This window comes from Leptonychotes weddellii, chromosome 12, assembly GCF_054177405.1.
Source record: "Leptonychotes weddellii isolate Sample4059 chromosome 12, ASM5417740v2, whole genome shotgun sequence".
In the NCBI taxonomy this organism is placed as follows: Eukaryota; Metazoa; Chordata; class Mammalia; order Carnivora; family Phocidae; genus Leptonychotes; species Leptonychotes weddellii.
The window spans coordinates 25,230,451-25,253,608 of record NC_138380.1 but is presented as its reverse complement, the minus strand read 5'-3'; the positions used below and the strand labels follow the sequence as shown (position 1 = coordinate 25,253,608).

General features: G+C 38.6%; 3 protein-coding genes across 11 annotated transcripts in view; all 3 read right to left on the bottom strand.

Moving 5' to 3' along the window:
- CADPS2 (calcium dependent secretion activator 2) overlaps positions 1–23,158 on the bottom strand; it is a 495,106-nt gene that overhangs the window by 347,175 nt on the left and 124,773 nt on the right. The window lies entirely within an intron of this gene.
- RNF133 (ring finger protein 133) lies at positions 1,262–4,410 on the bottom strand. Its single transcript, XM_006727815.2, has one exon. It carries the CDS (start codon positions 2,964–2,966, stop codon positions 1,836–1,838), a length of 1,131 nt encoding a protein of 376 aa, XP_006727878.1. The 5' UTR covers positions 2,967–4,410; the 3' UTR covers positions 1,262–1,835.
- On the bottom strand, positions 5,191–8,374 carry RNF148 (ring finger protein 148). The gene has a single exon (XM_081799676.1). It carries the CDS (start codon positions 6,382–6,384, stop codon positions 5,473–5,475), a length of 912 nt encoding a protein of 303 aa, XP_081655802.1. The 5' UTR covers positions 6,385–8,374; the 3' UTR covers positions 5,191–5,472.

Sequence of the window (23,158 nt, the reverse complement as noted above, 5' to 3'; positions counted from 1 at the left end):
AAGACACTGAATTTTAAAAGTGAGTCAATGTTAATTTCATACCCATAAGTCAGGTTTTAGGTTGACGACGAAGAACGAAGAAACAAAACCAATGAGGGTGCAGAAAAGGACTGAAAGAGAAGGCAAGAGCAGTGTTAGTGTGAAGAGCAAACAACAAATTCCTCAAGTTCTGGGTCTGTCATGCAACATGCCCCCCAGGTTAATTTGCTAGGATGACACAGAATGGTAATGATTCTAGAACCTGGATTCAGGGGCTGCCAGCCCTGCCAGATACATTTACTTCCATAGCTCCAATCAATCTCTTGGGCAGCTGGTGGAAGCCCCCCTAGCTACACCCATGAACTACTAGCCCTAGGGGCAGAGATGCCAACAGTGGCCAGTCTGAGAAAGTCAACTTATCCTGGTTTAGCCTCAGCTCCTACTAGGTGTGGCCCCTCAAAGGGTCCTCAGGGTCCTGTCTTTTCAATGTGATCCTTAGTACCTCAGAATATAACTTTATTCTCCCAGGTAAGTTGAGAAAGATCCTCAAAATAGTGTTCCTGCTAAATCCTCCACAGTATGGGTGCTCTACGGTTCTTTCAAAGAGAATCTCCTTTGATTAAGTTAGAACCAACTATTGCCCTTCCTGCCATCTGTCTCCGAATTCCAATGCTAGCCCTGAACTCAAGAAACCACTCCTAAGAGATCTCTCTTTAGTGTTGCACAAGAACCAAAACCCCACTATCAGCTCAGGAGAGTTCAAAGGTCCTTGTTAAAATTATGCATGCTAAACTGAAATAAGAGATTCTAGGCTAAACAAAATCACAGTTTTCCATTTTGTCAAGGTGATTTAGGGTGAAATTTTCAGGATTAACTTCCCATTATTGTGTATGATTGGGATAAACTGCCCAGTTTTTCATATTAACACATATTTACATAATGAATAAAGTACTGATTCATTCCTTCACTCCAAAAGTATTTGAGTGCCCAGCACTGTGCTAGATCCTGGGAATACAGTGAACAAAATAAACACAATCCCAAGATGTCATAATAAATCACATTGTGATATCTATCTCCAAAATAACCTAGCATATTTTAAATATTTAATGGCAAAACAAACTGGGTAGTATGGTGGAACAAATGGGGAAAAAACTAAACAGAGGATTTATCATTTAAATCTTTCTACAAATTATGAACATGACATGTATTAATTATATGCAATACTGGGCACAGATTTAAAAGAGCTAGTGTTTTTCTTTTAAAATTGCTATCATTATGCATATACAAATCACATTAAAAGGTACTAATAGCTTGAAAAGGACTGCTTGTCAAGAGTAACAGTAATAAAATTCCGAACAGCAAAATTTTCATGCTAAGAATGAAAAAACACAGCACAATGACTTCAAAAGTAGTATATTGTACTATATATAATCTCAAAAAAGTACTCTTCCTAGCACGTAAAAGATAGTTTTTCTTTTCCAAACTTAACTGATGGTTTCTGTATAAGGAACATGCAAATATATTAACAATTTTCTTACCAAAATGGAGCCCAATATATGTACAAACATTTAGGGGGAAAAAAGTTTGTCCTTGATTTTAACATGCACCTGTATGTAGAAACAGCCATATATACTCACAGGAATGACAGACACTGACAAACAGTTAACATTTAGCAAAGGCAAAAAAAGAAACAAAAAGTCCTGCTAGGCCCTTTTTCTGCTTGACAAAGAATGGAGACAGTTACCAAAGTAACAGAAAGTGACACAAAAACCACACTTCAAACAAACCAACTGCTTGTCAGTATTAGGACTTGAGTTGACAAACAGGTTTAATCCAGTTCCTCAAAGGTCATGCCGTCAAGGTGAAGGATGAACATCTCCCGCTACTGCATGAGGCTGGCTGTCATTCTGAGGACAGGGTTCCTCCTCCGCCACCACAGGGGTCACTTTGTCTGACCCTCCTGCAGGAGGGAGTTCGTTGTTTGTCCCCTCTTCACTAGGGGGGTTACCAGACAATTCATTCGACATGAGAACTTGCAAAGATTCTGTTCCATCTTCAACATCCACCTGAATGCCCAAAGCTTTAAGAATGTCACATTTGCACATAGGACAGGTCCCGTGGGCCAGAATCCAGGGATCGATGCAATTCTTGTGGAAAAAGTGTTTACAAGTGAGAATACGCACTGTATCATTAGGCTTATAGAGTTCAAAGCAAACTACGCAGCTATCTCCATTCGGACTGATTTCCTCGTCCCCCTCCTTCAGCACCCGAAGCTGAAGCTGGCCAAAGGCTTTCTTGAGATCGGTCGTTAACCGTTGCCATCTCCGGTTCTGAATCCTGGCTACCCAAAGTCTCCAAATATGATAAAAGATGAAATATGCTAAAGTAGCAGTTGTGACAATCACAAAAGACACAAAATAGTGATTCATCCAGATGATGTGTTTTCTCCCCACCTCAACTATGACTGTGATGTGAACTCCCTTCTGAATTAAGTGCAAAATCTCCATGCCCTTTAGGTTACCGATCATCACCACAATGATGTCTTCAAATGCCTGATGAGACATGGGAAAAACCTGATTACCAGTTCCTGGAAAGTTGTAGATGATCACTCCACTGGCTCCCTTCTCAACAGCTACTTTAATTTTCTGCGTGAAGGTACAACCTCCCCGTTCAACAAGTGCGAGCCAGGTCTCGGAGTTCTTTGATCTTCTGAAACTGGTATTGGGATTACACGCATTTTGAGTTTTCCCCTCTGGTGGCACTATAACTCCTGCTACTCTCTTCAAAGTGGAGCTTCTTCCAAACACGCCGGCTTCCCCCAACTCTGACAACATGCGATTCCCAACGTGAAAGGATATGTTCATGTAAGCAGTCCAAACAGCACTAGCTCTGCAACAGTTCTGACTAAGAAGCCAAAGAAAACTAAATTTCATAAGCCAGGAAGATGCAGTGTTGTTTCCATGAGTGCCAATCCTGAGTAGACTCATCTCTCTCTTCACCTAGAGACTGAAGTACCAACCCAACAAAATTATGTGGCTTCCACATCTGTTGGAAATCAATTCAGAACAATAACATGAGAAAAATCTTCCGGGTAAAAACAAGTTTCACTGTCTTCCAGCATGTTTTTCTAAGAAATTCTTAAAGATGTCTTATGAGGTTCAGATGTTTTATTAGAGAGAGAAAGAGAAACACTTTAGATTGAAAAAAAAAAAAATCCCAGTCTCACTAATGTAAACTCCAGATACTGTATGGGTAATGATTATGACATAAAAGACAACACAGCCAATTAGAGAAGAGCTTTGAGCCTGCTGGAAACTTACTGGCCTGAATGCTTCAAATACTGTTAGGGGTGATTTCTAGATTGTAAAATCAATTCAATCCTTGAGCTACATGTTAACAGGTATCACTTTAAACAAAAAATTAAATATAAAATCCATACAACACATGCACATATAAAACTTGAAAGCATATGCAAGAAAGCCACAGAATTATCATTTTTCTTGACAATAAATCAAGGAAACATGTAACAAAATGGCAAGTTTTAAATAATTAGAAATTAGTACTGTGAATAATTATGCGGGAAAAGCAGTGAGCTCTGTAGTACCACTTTTAATTCATATTTGGTCACGGTGCAAATTTTTTATTTATCATGTAAACCATTGTACTAAATTTATTTAATAATTGCTTGCTCAGGTTGGTTGGTTCAGTCTGGTTTTGATTTGGATTTTTAAAAGGAGGATTTTGATTTCTAAATCCTGTTAGATTACTTCAGCTTCACTTCTTCACTCTTACATTGACTCTCCATAGGGAAGACAGCGGTAAAGAACATTAATCTCTTTTCTCTGCAGATCTTGGCATCTGCTACTGATCTAACAATATTTTGAGGGAAGAAAGGAAGAGTAGGAGGAAAAAAATTATATGTAGCAGTCTTAGTTTAGCATAATTCATTTTAAACAAAAAGGCAGCTACTGATTTTTTAAAAAGAAAAACGTCAAGGTCCCCATTTAGAGTTAACCACCGACAGCAGTGTTAAAGGTCATAGATGCTTTGAGCAAAACCTTTGCCAAAAATCAACAAACATCCCTGGTGAACCGACCCTCTCCACATGCGTGCGCGCACACACATACCCTGTCATCAGCTCTGCCTTTATTTTTGCTACACTTACATCAATGTCACAGAATGACTTGAGACCAAAGCGACTCGTGAACTAACAAACGTGGCCAACCCCTGGTGCTGCCATACACCTTCTTGAGGGTATCTCTCAGTGGTTCTCATCCACTAGCTAGGAAACCAAGAACTTTGACCTTAAACACAAAGGTCTGACCTTTACACAGAGGATGCTAAGAGACCGTTTTGGTTAGGTCTTACCAGGACTAAGGGAGCTAGTTCTTTTTATGAAGTGTGAATCAAAATAATTTGAGGCAGGAAAGGAAGAGAAAAAGGCCCTACAGGCCCAACCAAAGCAGCATAAAAAGAAAATATTACCATGTAAATTATAGCTCACGATGGTCCATTCTCTTTCCCAAAGGCCATTAATCTGATTTTATTTCCATACAACCCATTCTTGAAAGTGTGTAGTACATAGTGTGTAGACTCAAAGTGTCATCTAAGTTGGATATCAATGGTTTAGCATTTCACCCACAAATATTTTAGTCAAAACCAGAACTCAAATCTTTCAGCCTCTTATTGTTACACACAGGTGTTTGTGTTTATCTACTCAAAAAGAGAAGCAAAATGAGGCAAGAGATACAATTTGTAAAGGCAATTAAACAAAATTTCAGCTCCATTCTAGATCTATATCAAAATGCCCAGAGACACACTCATCACGATGTTAAGAAAACAAAAGCATTTACTACGGTCACTTCTAGAAGGGAAATCTGCCACCATAGCTAATTCACTATGCTAGGATTTAAAGGGCTGTAGCAAACAAAAGTGATTTTTTTTGTGACGCTGCCCTAAACAAAGCCTATAATAATTTAAAATATTTTAGTTATATAACCAGAGGCGCTATCATCGAAAATAATTACCTAGAACACATTACTTAGTAACTTTGGAAACCAGATTTCCCGGTATTAATTAACCATGGAGAATTAAATCAAGATCTAATTCTATAATGAAATTTATTTAACAGTGATATTAGATATCAAAAGTATGGAAATAAAATATAAAAAAGAAACTTTAAAGTATCACGACTCTCTGTGGCCTCAATGTCACAATCATTTTAATTTGAAGACTAATTTGTTTTTTAACATATACTAATTTTCTTATTTGGATAAGGGCAAAGAAGTAGCAACCTAATAGAAAAACAACAAGTTCAAATAGCTGGGCATGATACGGAGTTTTATTTTAAAAACACACAAATTTCATCCTCATTAGTACTTAGGTAGAGAAGATGAAGTTGAGTTTTTTCTCTACATAAAAGTGCTAAAAGAGAATTCATGTAATTTTAATCTTTGGAAAGACTTGGTTACATCTTCAGAAGATTCTCCAGGTTTAAGTTTTCAGAATGTCACACTTGCACATGGGGCATGTCCTATGGGCTAAAAGCCAGGGGTCAATGCATGCCTTATGGAAAAAATGTTTGCAAGTTAAAATACGTACTACGTCTTGGGGTTTGTATATGTCAAAGCAAACAACACAACTGTCTTCATTTGGATCTAGTTCCTTATCCCCTTCCTTGAGCACTCGCAGTTGAAGCTGACCAATAGCTTTCTTCACATCTGCTTTTATCTGTCTTCGCCCCCTGGTGGAAGAATTGGGCACTCGAGGTACCCATGCACAGTACAAGAAAAGGTAGGCAACTGTGGCAGCCAGGAAGGTGAACAGAGACATGACATAATGGCTCAGCCATGGCATGTGCATTCTCCCCACTTCAATGATGATCGTCACATAAACTCCCTTCTGAATCAAGTGCAAAAGTTCCATGCCTTTCAAGTTGCCTATCATCACCGCGACTATATTTTCTGTTCCCTGGTGAGACATGGGAAACACTTTGTTGCCCGTACCTGGATAGTTATAGATGATCACCCCATTTGCTCCCTTCTCTGCTGCCACATTGATTTTGTGTGTAAAAGTACAGCCTCCCCGTTCAATGAGGGCCAGCCAAGAGTCTGCCTGTTCAGGCCTGCTGAAGTTGGTCATAGGATTACAAGCATTCTGATTCCATCCTTCGGGAAGTACCACGGCACCAGACACCCTTTCCAAAGGAGAATGATTTCCAAACACTCCACTCTCTCCTAATTCTGATATAATCCGATTTCCCACCTGAAAAGTTATATTCAGGTGGGCTGTCCAAATGGCTTTTCCTTTAGAGTCAGGAAGGCTAAGTAGTAGAAAGATGCTAAGCCTCAACAGTCGCGATGAAACAGAACTATGAGTTGAAGCAGTAATTTGAAGTAGGCTCATTCCTCCATTTGCCTATTAACTGACAAACAAAAAACAAAACATCAATTATAAAGCAAAGAAGCTAACTCCAATTGTTGGCAGTAGATATTAAAGCGCATAAATGGAAAAAGGTCTGTGTCGATCAAAGGTATGCTGCTCCTTCCAGCATTTTTATTTTTGGTAGATTATCTTTCTTATAATGAAAGAGAATAACAAGAGTTGTTATTACTATAATGTGATTTAAGGAAAATTATGACTTCCTAATGGGGAAATTGTGACATCAGAGGTAGTTAAGCCAATCCAGTTGTTTATATTAGTGCATTGCATACTGAAATCCTATTGGCCAAAAAGCTACTAAGCAAGGACTCATGGTATACAACAATTTGAATAAACTCTAAAGCAATAAAGAGGGAAATTTATATTTTTAAGCCTTGAGTTTCTTCCCCAGTTCTGGATAAAGTGAAAAGCTGCCTAATACCACTTTATATTCATTGTTTTTCTGTTAAGCAAAATATAAATTTATGTATTAGTGCATGTGGTTGGCCAGTCACCATTTCTCATGCATGGTTCTATGCTACCCAATATGCTAATCAATGGGCAGTAGGAACAAATCATTCCCACTCTCTCCCAACATTAAATGCTTATCCCAGATTCAACATGAGGACAATAAACATGTTGTAAGATTGATACATTGCCAACATGCAAGGCAAATTCAACTTTTCACTAAAATCATTACTAAGAACCTACAATGTGCCAGGTAAACACTAAGCATGGTTCATATACTAGACAAGTAAACAGACACACACCTACTGGAGCTTACTATCTGGTGAGGGCAGATTTTAAACACACACACACACACACACACACGTATAGCTGCAAGTTGTGATAATATGGTTCTGAAAGGAAAACAAGAGTATCAAGAATAATATAAAAGCAGCCAGACTTTGATTAGAGGTGCAAAGCATTGCTCCCCTAAGGAAGTGGTACTTAGCCTAAGACCTGAAAGATAAATCAGAATTACCCAAGGAAAAGAATAATATATCAGGTAGAGGAAATGGCAGTTTCAAGACCTCAACACAGGAAAGACATAGCAAGTGAAAGGATCTGAAGCCATATATGTTTGGCAAGATGAGAGAAGAGAGTGCAAAAGTTAATGAGAGAGGAAAGCAAATAGCAGTCAGCGTTCAGGGTAGTAAATGTTACACCAAGGATTTTGGATTAGGTCCCAAGGACAAGAGAACCATGCTGGAGGGTTCCAAGCTGGGGAGGCGACTTATAAGCATTTCAAAACGTTGACTTCTTAACAAGTGCACTTTGGCTGCCCTATGTGGGAAGTGGATTGGAGGAGGAGAGTAGAGCAGTAAGATGACGACAGTGGCTTCGACTCCTGAAATGGCCAAGTAGAGAAGCAGAGGAACAGACAGGTCCGCTAGTTACTTCAAAGCCTGAATTAACAGATGTGGTAACTGGAAGGGTAGTGGTGGACTGAGGAAAGGATGACCACAACTGTCGCCAATCACTATATTACTTTATTGTTGCAAACCATGGCATCTTTACTGCTTTAAAGATCCTTTAATGCTGGTTTGCTTCTATTTTAAATCTTCACTTGAGGTCTGTTTCAAGGCTTCAAAAAATTGGCAACACTCAAACATTTATCTACTTTATATAGGACATAGCCTATGCCCCAGGCATGCTAAAACACCCTGGGGATACTACAACAACAACAACAACAACAGACTAAAAGACAAAAAGAAACCAAAGGCATGTTGGAAGAATTTTTTCATTTTGACAAACATTTAATTGTACTCCCCAGCTCATAATATTTAAGTTAATATTCATTTTTAAAAATAAAATTGGGGGCGCCTGGGTGGCTCAGTTGGTTAAGCGACTGCCTTCGGCTCAGGTCATGATCCTGGAGTCCCTGGATCGAGTCCCGCATCGGGCTCCCTGCTCGGCGGGGAGTCTGCTTCTCCCTCTGACCCTACCCCCTCTCATGTGCTCTCTCTCATTCTCCCTCTCTCAAATAAATAAATAAAAATCTTTAAAAAAAATAAAATAAAATAAAATTGGAAACAAACTTGTATCATTCATACCATTTTCTTCGAGTGTGTTGTAAAGACAGATAAAATGAAGACTTTTCCCAGTTTCAAACTGAGTGAACCCCTGGCCCATTCTATTAACATTGATGAAGTGAAGCCTTACTAAGACAACAGTTTGTATCATCACATTAGAGGCTGTTTACATCTGCGATTACTTAACATTTGGGGGTAGGATTTTAAGAAGTAATTCTCTAAGTCATGGAAATAAACAGCACAGCATAAGGAATATAGTCAATGGTATTGTAACAGCATGTATAGTGACAGATGGTAGCTACGCTTGTGAGCAGAGCATCACGTATAAACTTGTCCAAACATTATGTGTACACCTGAAAGTAATGTAACATTGTGTGTCAACTACACTTGAGGGAAAAAAAAACACCAATGGAATAGAATTTAAAACACTGGAATTACCTCCTTCCAAATTAGTTTATTAAAAAAAAAATCACTAAGTTGTAGAGACCTAATGTACAGCATGGTGACTGTAGTCAATAATAATGTACACTCAAAATTTGCTAAGAAAGCAGACCTCAAGTATCCTTATCTCTCTCACCCACAAATGGTAACTATGTGAGGGGATGGATATGTTAACTAGCTTAATTGCTAGAATATCAAGATGTATACATATATCAAAACATCACACTGTACACCTTAAATATATACAATTTTTGTTAATTATGCCTCAGTAAAGCTGGTAAAAAAAAAAGTAATTCTTTTAGTTTGCTAATTTTTAAGGGTAAAGAGTTTAAACAGTAACTATATTTTGGCTAAAAACATCTCAAATCTCAAGGTTCTTCATATGTTTGACTAAACGGATTTGAAAAATTTACTAATTCATTTTATCTTTCTCACCATAAGGTGAAGTGACTAAGGCAATGATAGAACTTCCCCTGTCTTCTTCCTGAGTCTTAGAACAAATGCAACTATAAGAAACAATCCTTTGCCCCCCAACACAGTGGTTTCCAAGTGGGGGACAACTTTCCCTTCTGAGGGACATCGGGCTATTTCTGGAGGTATCTGTCACAATGACAGAGTACCACTGGCATCTACTGGGTAGAGGCCAGGTACAACTTTTAAACATCCCCAAATGCACATGACAGCCCTGTGAATTAATTAGCTGGTCCTAAAATGTCAATAGTAAGGGGGCGCCTGGGTGGCTCAGTCAGTTGAGCCGCTGCCTTCGGCTCAGGTCATGATCCCAGGGTCCTGGGATCGAGCCCCGCATCGGGCTCCCTGCTCGGCGGGGAGTCTGCTTCTCCCTCTCCCTCTGCCTGCCTCTCTGCCTACTTGTTCTCTCTCTCTCTCTCTCTCTCTGTCAAATAAATAAATAAAATCTTTAAAAAAAAAAATGTCAATAGTAAGGCTAAGAAACTAATGGAACAGGCTTAGGAAGAAGGAACCATCCCAAAATTCACTTCTCCATGAAAAACAAACACACCTGAGCTCTTATCAGGGAGTACGTTTTTATAACTGACAATACATCTATCAAAAATGACGCCCTTTCCCATTTTCCTTGGAATAGACACAGTGGAGACCTGCACAAGCAACCTATCAGTCCATGAAGCCTGATTACAAACTGCATCCATTTTATCAGTACCAGACCCAAGAGTCTTCCATCCTGAGGCCAGGATACTTGAATAGAGAAGAAGGGGGAGGGCATGTGGACTGGATGACCGATGCTATTCTAATCTGTTCCTTTTAGACCATTTATTCAATATATAGACTTCCTTTCTTTTTAACAGCAAGTTCAGTCTGAACTTTGCAGGAGGGTTAAAGAGAACTGACATACTCCTATGGTTGGCTGATCCACTGGTTTAAAAAATCCCCTCCTTCCATCTTGTCATTCTACCTAAGTACATCGGTTTTCGTCTTACGTAGGCTCACATCACGATCCCCGAAGGCAACTACTGTTATTTCACATATCAACAGGCAGAATGGCAGACCATCCAGAAGCAGAGAGAGACTTTTCTTCTGCCATATCTCTACAAAACTTGATGTCACTCTGGCTAGCAGTGCTTCACAAACCCATGCCTAATGGGACCCCCTAGAAATCATAGAATTATCATGACAAACTCAGGTTAATCACGATTTACCCTGCTGGGGAGAACCCGTCCCCTAGCAGAGCACGTGGTGAGGGGGACTGTAAACCTAACTGGTACTCTGCCATCAGGGAAAAAAGGTATAAACTGGAACGTGAGTAGGTAAAACAGCTACAGGCTGTAAATTCCTGAGTTTTACCCAAAGGAATGATACTTAAATAATCATTAACCGCAATAAACATGTAATACACACTCTATACTCTGTACTAACAGAAGCCAGAGCCTATATTACAAGGAACACAACATGGCTCCTATGTTAAGGAGGTCATCATCTAGGCAAGAGAAAGGAGTTATACACAAATTAGGAATGTGCATGTATATATCTTAACTTTTAGGTTCCAACTAAAATTTCAAGAAAGGTTATAATTTTCATTATGTTGGGGGGTGTGTAAAGCAGGTGATTTCTATTCCTCTGCTATTCATCAACCTTTGTTAAGAATGCTCAAACTTCCATAATCTCTGCTCTGATGAGAGAAATAGCCAAATATATTCAGACAGCATTGCCCAGATAGTACCTCTAAGACACAGGGAATACTGAAGAAACTTCAATAAATTATTTCGCAAGTCATAGAGTCCAGGGCTATGATATTCGAGATCTCCAGGAATCCACAAAACACACTGGATTTGCATTTAAGTTTGAAAACCATGTAGCTTTTCTGCAAGTAATTAAATGCATCATAATGGGATTTGGCAGGAACAGATTACTGACTCGGAGTAGTTCACAGAGAACCACCAAAAAGCAAATAATGCTGATATTTTCTGAAAGTAGTTATCTTTAAGGATGTTTAAAGATAAAACTAAATCTTAGCTTAACATTTTATATTTGATTGTAAACTGTTAAGTTCTCATAAACAATGAATTTTCTCAATTTCTCCCATAAGTTAATCACTGCTCTCACATATTCTCAGACAAATGCAATTAAAAAAATTCTTTAATATACAAAGGGACTTTCTCCTCTTAATATTTCTGAATCCAGAAAAGAGTTCTGAATATGCTCAAGTGAAATACAGTAAAGTTTAAAAATAATATGAGTTTCTGAATTACCTTGAAAGTCACATACTATGTACTAGGGCAGGTCCAGATGCATGAAAACCCACAAAATTTACTCAGGCTCTTATTATTTATATTAACCAATACAATGACTTTCAATTTCATTAAAGGCTCTGGTAAATAAGTATATTAGAGAAAACAAACAGCCAAAGCAGACACATTTTAAATCACCACATCACTATCCATGACTCCTTCACTAATGTGAGCCAGGATTGCTATTCCTTTCTATTTACTGCATGCCTAATAGTCAGATGCATGAACAAAGCTTAGCTGTGTAAGAGCTCCAAAGCTCCAAGAAGCCATCATGACATTGAGGAAGAGAAATACATTTCTCAAACACTTAAGAACACTGGCTCAAAAGAGCTTGTTTGAATGAATGATTAACACGGTCAGGTTTACCACACTTGAATGAATACTTTCCACTGCTTTAGTTTAGCCTTCAAAATCATTCCCACAGTGTACAATTCTGCAATAGCATCTTATCTAATCTCCCATCACTGTTTTGCTCACCTTGGATTCATTCTGTTGCCAGAGCAACCTACAGACAAAAAGTAATGAAGTTTACAATGGCATTCATGTTTGCTGAAAACCTTAGATGGCTTGCTCTATCCAAAGGATAATACCAAACATCTAAGAATGGAATATTAAGCCTCTCCAGCATGGTCCTCTTTCCTTTCATCCAGCCTAATTTTCTACTATTAACAATCCTGAATTTTATGCTTCCTCAATTCAAACAGCTTACGGCTTCCCAAACTCCTATTGCAGCAGTCACTATATAAGACCTTACATAGTCTTTATCCCTTATACAAAACTGTCTGTCTCTATGGTAGGTACACTGATTGCAAATGACACCAATTACCTCCTTCCCTCTAGCGACACCACCTGCAAGGTGACTTAGCAGGTCCTTCTATCATGGGCTTTATTTCTATACCCCTTGAATCTGGAGGGACCAGTGACTTACACAGGTGAACAGACTAGAGCAGAAGTACTGATGTGTCAGTTCTGAGCCTAAGCCTCAGGAGGCCTTATACTCTTCCCCATTCCCCATCTCTTGGAACCCCACCACCCTCAAGCAAAGTAGATGAGCCTAAAAGATGAGAAGAAACCTTGGAGGACAGCCTAGATATCCTAGCTGAGCCTACCTGAGATCAATCTACAGATGGACCAACATGTGCAAGAGCCTAAGACGAGCAGAGATGTCTATGTGATCATAAAGACGGAGTCTAGGCAAGACCTGAAGACTCACCTAGTCAACCCTAGACTTCTGAGCAGTAACAGATACTGACTCTCATTTTTTAGTTTATGCAAAAAATTGTCCTGATATACAGAGTTTTGGGGTGGTTTATTATGTAGCAGCTAACACAACTCCCTCTACAAAATTATCTATTAATCTCCTTGAGGCCTGGGACTCAATCTTACTTTTTTCAGTACTCATCCTCTACCACAACATCTAGCACATCCTAAGTTCTCAGTGAAGGCTGAATAAATTGTTAGTGTCATTATCCTCCATATTTTAACCTATACTATTCCTCATGCAGTAACATATTTAGTTTCATCTTTACAAGGGTGATAATTTTAGAGCATAACATAGCTAGAAAATGCATCATGAGTTCAATCTTTAATTGTTCTGTAGACTTAATACTCCACACTGGATTTCCTATAGCCATACTTGAACACAAAGATAAATGAACTTTTAGGATACGACCCTTTAAGCTGTAATGGGTATAAATCAAACTACATAAATTATATCCCATTCTGCATTCAGAATTCAAGTCAAGGTTCACATAACTAACACTAAATCGAAAGACAATTTTTCCTTCTCAGTCTACCTAGTTAGAACATAGAACGGTAATCAACAGAGAAGGAACACATTACTAACCAGTCTGAGAATTGGGGAAAACCTTCACACTGTAACCTTTGCATTAAGAAGGACAGAGGAAGGAGGTGAACGTCCTTAAGTAAACACAAGATTAAGGACAATATTGGATGGTATGCTCATCTTTATTTAATCCTAGGACAAAAGACATCTTAATATTAACTCAATCATTTAGACTGGATTTTTATTTGAAAGGCTGGAGAACAGGGAATTTACTCAATAAAAGGGTGGGGGAAGACATACCAAAACTTGTCCTGTTCTCTTAATAGACTATTTTGCTCCTGTAGTTAACAAGAGCCAACAATGAAGACCAAATGTATATGAAGGCCGCTTTTGAGGCTCTGCCATTTTAAAGTTCTTCTAAACCCTAAAGTAGATTCTAGACCTTTCAAAGCCAAAGTCGGTCATCGAAGGTTTCTATGCTTTGCCTTCCTAAGACCAGTCCCACTGAGCACAGTTAACTCTGAGTAAGCACTCAGCAGTCAGAAATAGCAGGATAGAGGTAATTAAGAAGATTTTCCCACTTAGATCCGTTATATTTTTCCAATTCACAGGTCACAAAACCCTTCTTCATTTACAAGGTAATTGAATCCCTCCTGGGAGGCAGCAGACAATCAAAAACAGGAGTATGGAGGCATCATACCCACAGCAACTGTGCTGATGCCCCCCAGCTGTGTGCAGACTCACTCTGAAACCCAGTCCTGACCACATGCTCGCTGAGTGAGGTGAGGCACACTGAGCCTCAGATTTTTCATTTGTAAGGTGGAGAAGTAATGTCAGTCTCCCGGCACCATGGAGGAGTATCAGATGACCACTTTCACATGTATTTGTAAATCACCAAGTACACTGCTGGCATGGCCGGGCTCACTAAATGGGCCCTCTTGCCCCTTCCCAATTCTATACAGCCTATTTCCCCCCATTTTCGACCAAATAACGTTCTTCTGAAGCTTCGAGACTCATCTCGGTCTTCCCTTTGCAATCTCCCCAGACAAACGCACCTGCTGCTATGACACACTGTCTTTTGCATCTGACAGTAAATCTTGCCACATATTGCATGTATGCTTGTGTCTGTTCATACTTTTGCTTGACTTAAAATGTCTTGTGAGGAGCAGTGTTCACTTTTTGGTGATAGCGGTTTCCTCCCCCTTTGCTGCTATGTTAGCACAGGGGCTAATACTCAGGGTCCCTGTCAAATGTTTGACTTTTTAAGCATTTATTTTTCAAAATATTAAGACATGCCAGCAGCTTTGGCAACCTCTGCTTTATAAAGCCACCCATTAAAAATATATAAACAGGCAATGATTTGACAAGTCTTTCCTCAGCTAAGAATGACTTTGACAACAGTTGTCCAGAAAAGGCTTATTTCATATCACAGGATCAGAGGCCACCTTACATTTTCTCTCCAAAAGAATTAATTCCATCCACATCTTTGTATTTGAAAAATGGAACACTATACAGCCATAAAGTAACAACTCCTTCTAAAGTAGACGCTACTGAATTAAAAATCCTTTAGTCTGTGTATCAACATATCTATATACCTCAAGTCATACATCAAATGGTTATTATAAGAAAACTGTATCAGATTAATTTTGTAACATTTCAGCACCTCAAAGCCCTAAATCATATCAGCAGTAATACCAAAAACAAAGTTCTAAATGAAACCAACTTTCTCAGCAACCCAGAAGGCTTTCTATTATCCCCAGCCAAAATGCAGTCAAATCCTGCAATCCCTAGAAACCTTCTGATTAAAATCCTAGAATTCCAAGAAAATCTATATTGATACAGAACATCTGGTATCACTTTTCCACATATAAAATCCGCTCTTAAAGACTACAGATCTAGTACATTAACACCTCTTACCATCTCCAACTAAACAGCTAACATGATTGCCCATTAGAGAAAGTATTTTGGGATTCACAATAGGTGGCAAGAAAGAGTTTATTATGATTATTATTGTCCTAGTGTACATGATAAACTTCAAACAAAAGGTCTTTTTTGTTCCCTCATACCCAGAGACCTCCCATAAAAACAAAACAAAGAAGTAAACCTTTTGATAAACTCTCCTGGCACGGTATTGTTCAGTACATTGAAAAGGAGTCTTATTTCACTAATTGTTCCATTATTAACCCATATCAAATTCCAAGAACAGCATTCAGGTCACCAATGACTCAAAACTTAATTTGAGATTTAAGGAAACAAAGGGTTTGTAAAATCCACATAAAAGAATTCATTCTATGCAAGATATAGAGTTGAATTACTTATGTTCCACTGTCTAACTGCAATGACACTAAAATTACGCAGGTGGAAAAACTAAATGATTGACATCCCATATAAATCAGGAGGGAAAGTAGACTGTGGGAAGATGGCAACAGAGAAGGATGACCTTAGGCTTGCCTTGTCCTAGGGATACAACTAGATAACTATGAAATCATACTAAGTACCCCAGAAATCAATCCGAAAACTGGCAGGACAACCTCCATCACTAGACAGAGAAGAAGCCGTATCAAAGAAAGTGGGAAGTGCAAAGATGTAGCTTGGGAGAAAAAGGTCATGGACACTGTAATGGGGAGGGAGCTGCGGTTGCAGAGAAGGGTGAGAGGCAGACTAAGCACAGAGGGTAGCACATGGAGAAAAATGAACCTCTACGGCAACTGGCTTAGAAAGTGACAGGGTCCAAATTTCATGAGTTCTTGCAACCAGCAGGGCTAAAAGCCTGGAGTTTTAAAGGTCAGCGCACACTGCTCTGGGAGAGCTCAGAGGATTCGGGGGTTGCTATTAGCAAGAAGGAAGGGTAAACAGCCCACAGACGTACAGGGTGGAAATGTCAACCTGAAGAGCACCTGGGGCATACAGTGGCGGAGGTTAGTTGCTCATCTCAGAGGATGTCCCAGAGAGGAAGCATGAAGGAAGAGACCCCTCCAAGAACAAAGGAACGCTTCAGCACCACACAGGGCCACCTGCAGGAACCAGCCAGCACCCACACTCACTATCGAATTGCTTACACCAAGCCCTGCCCCCATACTCTGGTGGAACTACCCTTCCTGTCACATTTGCCTCAGTCTTGGCCTTAGCAGGACCCTTCTCTCTCAGAAAACTGGCCCCAACCCCCTGCCCACACTGCAACTCCCAACCCAGGAGTTTTTGCAAGTCCTGCAAGTCCTCTGTTCTGGTGGCAGCAGACAGATCTCATTTCACAAGCAGATCAGAGCATACCTAGTTAAAACTTGCCACATTCAGACCAGGGACCAAACGTTGCCCACAACACACAAAGAGAGCTTCTGCAGAAGACTGGCCTGAAGGAAAAAGCAGCCAGGACATGACAGCAGAGTGCATGTAGCACCCACTGAAGACCACCACAGAAGCACCAGACCCTGGGGAAGAGAGGACACTAAACTGCAGGGCACTACAGGACCTCTTCTTCATAAGGCCATTGCTCTCAAGAACAAGAGAAGCAACGGACTTTCCTAACACAGAGAAACAGGCAGAGACTTTGACAAAATAAGATAGAGAAACGTCCCAAATGAAAGAACAGGACAAGGCCACAGCAGGAGATCAAAGTGAAACAGACATAAGTAACATGCCTGATGGAGAATTTAAAGCAATGATCATAAGGATACTGGACTTGAGAAAAGAGTGAAAAACATGAGTGAAACCCTTAACACAGAGGTAAAGAATAACATAGAGATAAAGGGCTCAAAAAACAAAATCAGAAACACGCTTGATGGAATGAACAGCACAGTGGAAGAAACAGAGGAACAAATTAATAACCTAGAAGACAGAGTAATGGAAAGAAATCAAGCTGAACAAAAGAGAGAAAAGGAATTATGCAAAATAAGAACAGATTTAAGAAACTTGGTGATTCCATCAAACGTAGTAACATTCATATTATAGGACACCCCAAAAAAGGGACAGAGAAAAGGGGACAGAGAATATAATTGGAAGAAATAATGGCTGCAAAGTTCCCTAATTTGGGGAAGGAAACCGACATCCAGATCCAGGAGGCACAGAGAACTCTCAAGAAAATTAACAAAAGCAGATCCACACCAAGACGTATCATAATTAAATACGGCAAAATACAATGATACAGAAAAAATACTAAAAGCAGCAAGACCAGAGATGACCCATTATATACAAAGGAAAACTCCATAAGGTTATCAGATTTTTCTGCAGAAGGCTTCCAAGCTAGACAGGAGTGGGATGATATATTCAAAGTGCTGAATGGGTAAAACCTGAAGCCAAGAATACTCTATCTAGCAAGGTCAGCATTCAGAAGAAGAGAAACAATTTGCCAAACAAAAACTAAAGGAGTTCATGCCCACTAAAGCAGCTCTGCAAGAAATATTAAAGGGGACTCTGAGTGGAAAGGGAAACCAAGTGACAGTGTAAAGGTAGGAAACACAAAAGCATTAGTATTTCTGTATAAGTATTATTAGTATTTCTGTGTACCTAAAACGTGGGGAATAAAGAATAGGTTCAAACTTAAAGAACCATCAACTTAATATATATACTGCTATATGCATATGTTATATATAAACCTAATGACAACCACAAATCAAAAATCACCAATAAATATACACACACACATATATATATATATATGTATATGTATATATATATATATATATATATATACATATAAAGTACTATTGGCTTTTAGGAATTTCTTTTATATACATTTATGAAATACTGAAGACCAATCAGACTATTAATGGACACTTAGTGCAACTTTTTATAAAGAAAATAATGCTAAAGAAAGACCAAAACTGATGTCATCACTGAAATTAACAGTTTTCAATATGTTCGTATTTTAATTCACAACAGAAAAATGTGTTCCACAACTGGAAACTCCTAATACTTGTGTAAACCGTGAAAAATTTTAAATGTGATGTTATTTTGACAATGTTTTAAATTTTAGAGTCCCATTTTATTCTGATCAGAATTTTTATCAAGATGTTGAGCTTTTGTTCTTTGAAACTAGTTTGTCATAACATATTGTGCATAACCACAGTATTTATTTCTAAGACTCTTGCGAACGTGTAGACTGATGTTTACCGCTAAGGGAACATTTATAAAATAATATTAAATCCAGTATTAGCTGCCTATTTCAGACACTTAATATGTGCAGAGATCCATTGTTACATTTACTGCACTGAAGTTTTTTTCTTTTGTTGTTTTAAGAATCACCCTCATTGTTGAAAGTAAATGTACTCTTAGGGTGCAGATATTAGCGTTCCAATAAGCATGTGATTATATTAAGGTGGTGGTAGCAGGAAGATAATCTTGATTCCACTGGGAATCTTAGGTTTTTGTAAATTTATTGGGAAAACAGTTTTTCTACTGAAGTTTCTTTTTGGTAAACAGTATCTTTCTAAAAGAAAAAGCATGAAGGAGAAATTGAGATGTGTACATATCCTCAAATGACCAGCACTATATTTGTGAATACTGTGTATGTTGCAATGAACAGTGTGGAAAGCTGTTCATTTTTCAATCTGAAGTAAAAATACTTTCAAGAACTTTAAAAAAAATGCACCGAATAAAAAGAAATCCAAATACATCATTAAAATCAGCAAACAATGAAAGAGAAAATGATAATGAAGGATGAGGGAAAATCTTCAGCAACAAGTAATAAAATGGCAATACATACATATCAATAATTACTTTGAATGTAAATGGACTAAAACTTCCAATCAAGAAGACACAGAGTGATGGAATGGATAAAACATAAGACTAATCTATATGATGCCTACAACAGACTCATTTCAGACCTAAACACACCAGCAGAATGAAAGTGAGGGGATGGAGGGGTGCCTGGGTGGCTCAGTTGGTTAAGCATCGGTCTTTGGCTTAGGTCATGATCCCAGGGTCTTGGGATCAAGTCCTGTGTTTGGCTCCCTGCTCAGCAGGGAGTCTGCTTCTCCCTCTCCCTCTTGCTTGTGCTCTAAAATAAAATCTTAAAAAAAAAAAAAGTGAGGGGATGGAGAAATATTTATCATGCAAATGGATGTCAAAAGAAAGCTGGAGTAGCAATACCTAAACCAAACAAAATAGACTTTAAAACAAAGACCGTAACAAGAGACAAAAAAGGACACTATATAATAAAGGACAATCCAACAAGAAGATACAACAATTGTAAGTATTTATGCACCCAACATGGGAGAACCAAAATAATTAAAAGAGTTAATAACAAAAAGGAACTAATCACTAATAATACAGTAATAGGGAACTTTAACATATCAACAGACAGATCATGAAAACAGAAAATCAAGAAAAAATTGACTTTGAATGACACACTAGACCAGATGGATTTAACAGATATAGTCAGAACATTCCATCCTAAAACAACAGAATACATTTTTCAAGTGCACATGGAACATTCTCCAGAACAGATCACATATTGGGCCACAAAACAAGTCTCAACAAATTAAAAAAGATCCAAGTCTTAGCATGCATCTTTTCTGACCACAACAGCTATGAAACTAGAAGTCATCCACAAGAAAATAATCCGGAAAGACTACAAAAAATAAGAGGGTTAAATAACTTACTACTAAACAATGAATGGGGCAACCAGGAAATGAAATTAAAAAGTACTAGGAAACTAATGAAAACAATGGCTCAAAACCTTTGGGATGCAGACATATATTAAATGAGGAGGAGATAAGATGGTTGAAGTAGTAGGGGGATCCTGAGCTTGCCTCATCCCTTGAACACATCTAGATCAGCATCAAATCATTTTGAACTACTAGGAAAATGATCAGAGGATTAAAAAAACAATTGGCACAACCGGAGGGAGAGAACATGGCCAATAGGAGGTCCGGAGACATGAACTGGGGGAGAGAAAAGCCACGGTGCTGTGAAGGGGAGGGAGCCCCCTTCTGTGGAAAGAGGTCAGGGAGGGAGGGAGACCAGTGCACAGGGATCAGGCAAGATGTATTAAAAAAAATACCCACCATGATCAAGTGAGATTTATTCTTGGATTGTAAGGGTGGTTCAATATTGATAAATCAGTGTAACACATCAATAAGAGAAAGGATAAAAACTGTGTGGTCATTTCAATAGACACAGAGAAAGCATTTGACAAAGTACAACATCCATTCAGGATAAAAACCCTCAGCAAAGTCGGTTTAGAGGGAACATACCACAACATAATAAAGGCCATTTATGGGGCACCTGGGTGGCTCAGTCGTTAAGTGTCTGCCTTTGGCTCAGGTCATGATCCCAGGGTCCTGGGATCAAGCCCTACACTGGGCTCCCTGCTCAGTGGGAAGCCTGCTCCTCCCTCTCACGCTCCCTCTGCTTGTGTTCCCTCTCTCATTGTGTCTCTCTGTCAAATAAATAAAATATATAAATAAATAAATAAATAATAAAAAATAATAAATAAATAAATGAATGAATGAATGAATGAATGAATGAATGAATGCCATCTATGAAAAACCCAGAGCTACCATCCTCAATGTTCCCTAAGGTCAGGAACAAGAAGAGAATGTCCATTCTCACCACTTTTAGTTCGTTTTTTTTTTTTGTTTTGGGTTGTTTTTTTTTTTTAAGATTTTTCTTATCTTCACACCCAATGTGGGGCTCAAACTTACAATCCTGACATCAAGAGTCACATGCTCTAATGACTGAGCCAGCCAGACGCCCCTCCCTCTCAACTTTTATTCAACATAGTACTGGAAGTCCTAGCCATAGCAATTAGACAAGAAATAAAAGGCATCCAAATCAGTAAGGACAAAGTCAAACTTCCACTATTTGCAGATGACATGATACTATCTACAGAAAACCCAGAGGACTCCACCAAAACACTGCTTGAACTGATAAGCAAATTCAGTAAAGTTGCAGAGTATAAAATCAGTCTACAGAAATCTGTTGCACTTCTCTACACCCATTATGAAGCAGCAGGAAGAAATTAAGAAAACAATCCCATTTATAATTGTACCTAAAATACAATATGTAGGAATAAGCCTAAGAGATGAAAGACCTGTACTCTAAAAACTATAAAACACTAATGATTAAAGAAATTGAACATGATACAAAGAAATGGAAAGACATTCCATGCTCATGGATTGAAAGAACACGTACTGTTAAAATGGCTATACTACCCAAAGCAATCTACACATTTAACACAATCCCTACCAAAATACCAACAGCATTTTTCACAGAACTAGAATAAATAATCCTAAAATTTGTATGGAACCACAAAAGACCCTGAATTCCCAAAACAATCTTGATAAAGAAAAGCAAAGCTGGAGGCATCACTATAGACTTCCAAGTTGTATTACAAAGCTGTAGTAATCAAAACAGTATGGTACTGGCACAAAAAGACATACATAGACAAATAGAACAGATTAGAAAATCCAAAATTAAACCCATAATTACATGGCCAATTAATCTTTAACAAAGCAAGAAACAATATCCAATGAGAAAAAGACAGTCTCTTGAACAAATGTTGGGAAAATTGGACTGCTGATAGCTGTGAAATTGGACCACTTTCTTACACAATATACAAAAATAAACTCAAAATGGATTACAGACCTAGATGACACCTAAAACTATAAAAATCCTAGAAAAGAGCACAGGCAATAATTTCTCTGACATCAACCACAGCAACTTTTCTCTGGATAGATGTCCTGAGGCAAGGGAAACAGAAGCAAAAATAAACTACTGGGACTATATCAAAATAAAAAGCTTCTGCACTGTGAAGGAAGCAATCAATACAACTACAAGGCCACTTATGGAATGAGAGAAGATATTTCCAAATAACATATCCAATAAAGGGTTATTATACAAAATATATGAAGAACTTACACAACTCAACACCTCAAAAGCAAATGATTAAAAAATGGGCAAAAGACATGAATAAGCATTTCTCCAAAGAAAACATATAGCTGGCCAACAGACACATCAAAAGATGCTCATAGTCACTTACAAGGAAATGCAAATTGAAACTACGAGGTTATCACTTCACACTTGTCAGAATAGCTAAAATTAACACAAGAAACAACAAGTATCAGTGAGGATGTGGAGAAAAAAAAAAATCTTCTTACACAGTTGGTGGGAATGCCACTGTAGAAAACAATATGGAGGTTCCTCAAAAACTTAAAAACAGAACTACCCTACTATCCAGCAATCACACTACTGGGTACTTACCCAAAGAATACAAGAACACTAATACAAAGGGGTGCATGCACCCGTTTAAAGCAGCATTTTTTACAGTAGCCAAGATACAGAAGCAGCACAAGTATCCATCAATTGATGAAGATGTGGCATGCATGTGGGCGCACACACACACACACACACTCTCTCTCTCTCTTTCTCTCTGGAATATTACTCAGCCATAAAGAATGAAATCTTGCCATTTGGAATGATATGGATGGACCTAAAGAGTATCATGCTAAGTGAAATAAGTCAGGGAAATACCATCTGATTTCACTCGTGTAATTTAAGAAACAATGCACATGAGCAAAAGGGGCAAAAAGAGGAGGGGGGAAAGATGGCGGAGAAGTAGGGGACCCTATTTCAACTGGTCCCCAGAATTGAGCTGGATATCTACCAGACCACTCTGAGCACCCACGAAACCAGCCTGAGATGTAAGAAGATCTGGATCTCTACAAACAGAATATCGCAGGCGGTTAGTTTTGAGGTATGAAGCGGGGAGCCGTGATTCTGCGGGCAGATAT

Excerpts from the sequence above, each read along its gene's own strand:
- RNF148 (XM_081799676.1), bottom strand. The coding sequence starts at position 6,384 with ATGAGCCTACTTCAAATTACTGCTTCAACTCATAGTTCTGTTTCATCG.
- RNF133 (XM_006727815.2), bottom strand. The coding sequence starts at position 2,966 with ATGAGTCTACTCAGGATTGGCACTCATGGAAACAACACTGCATCTTCC.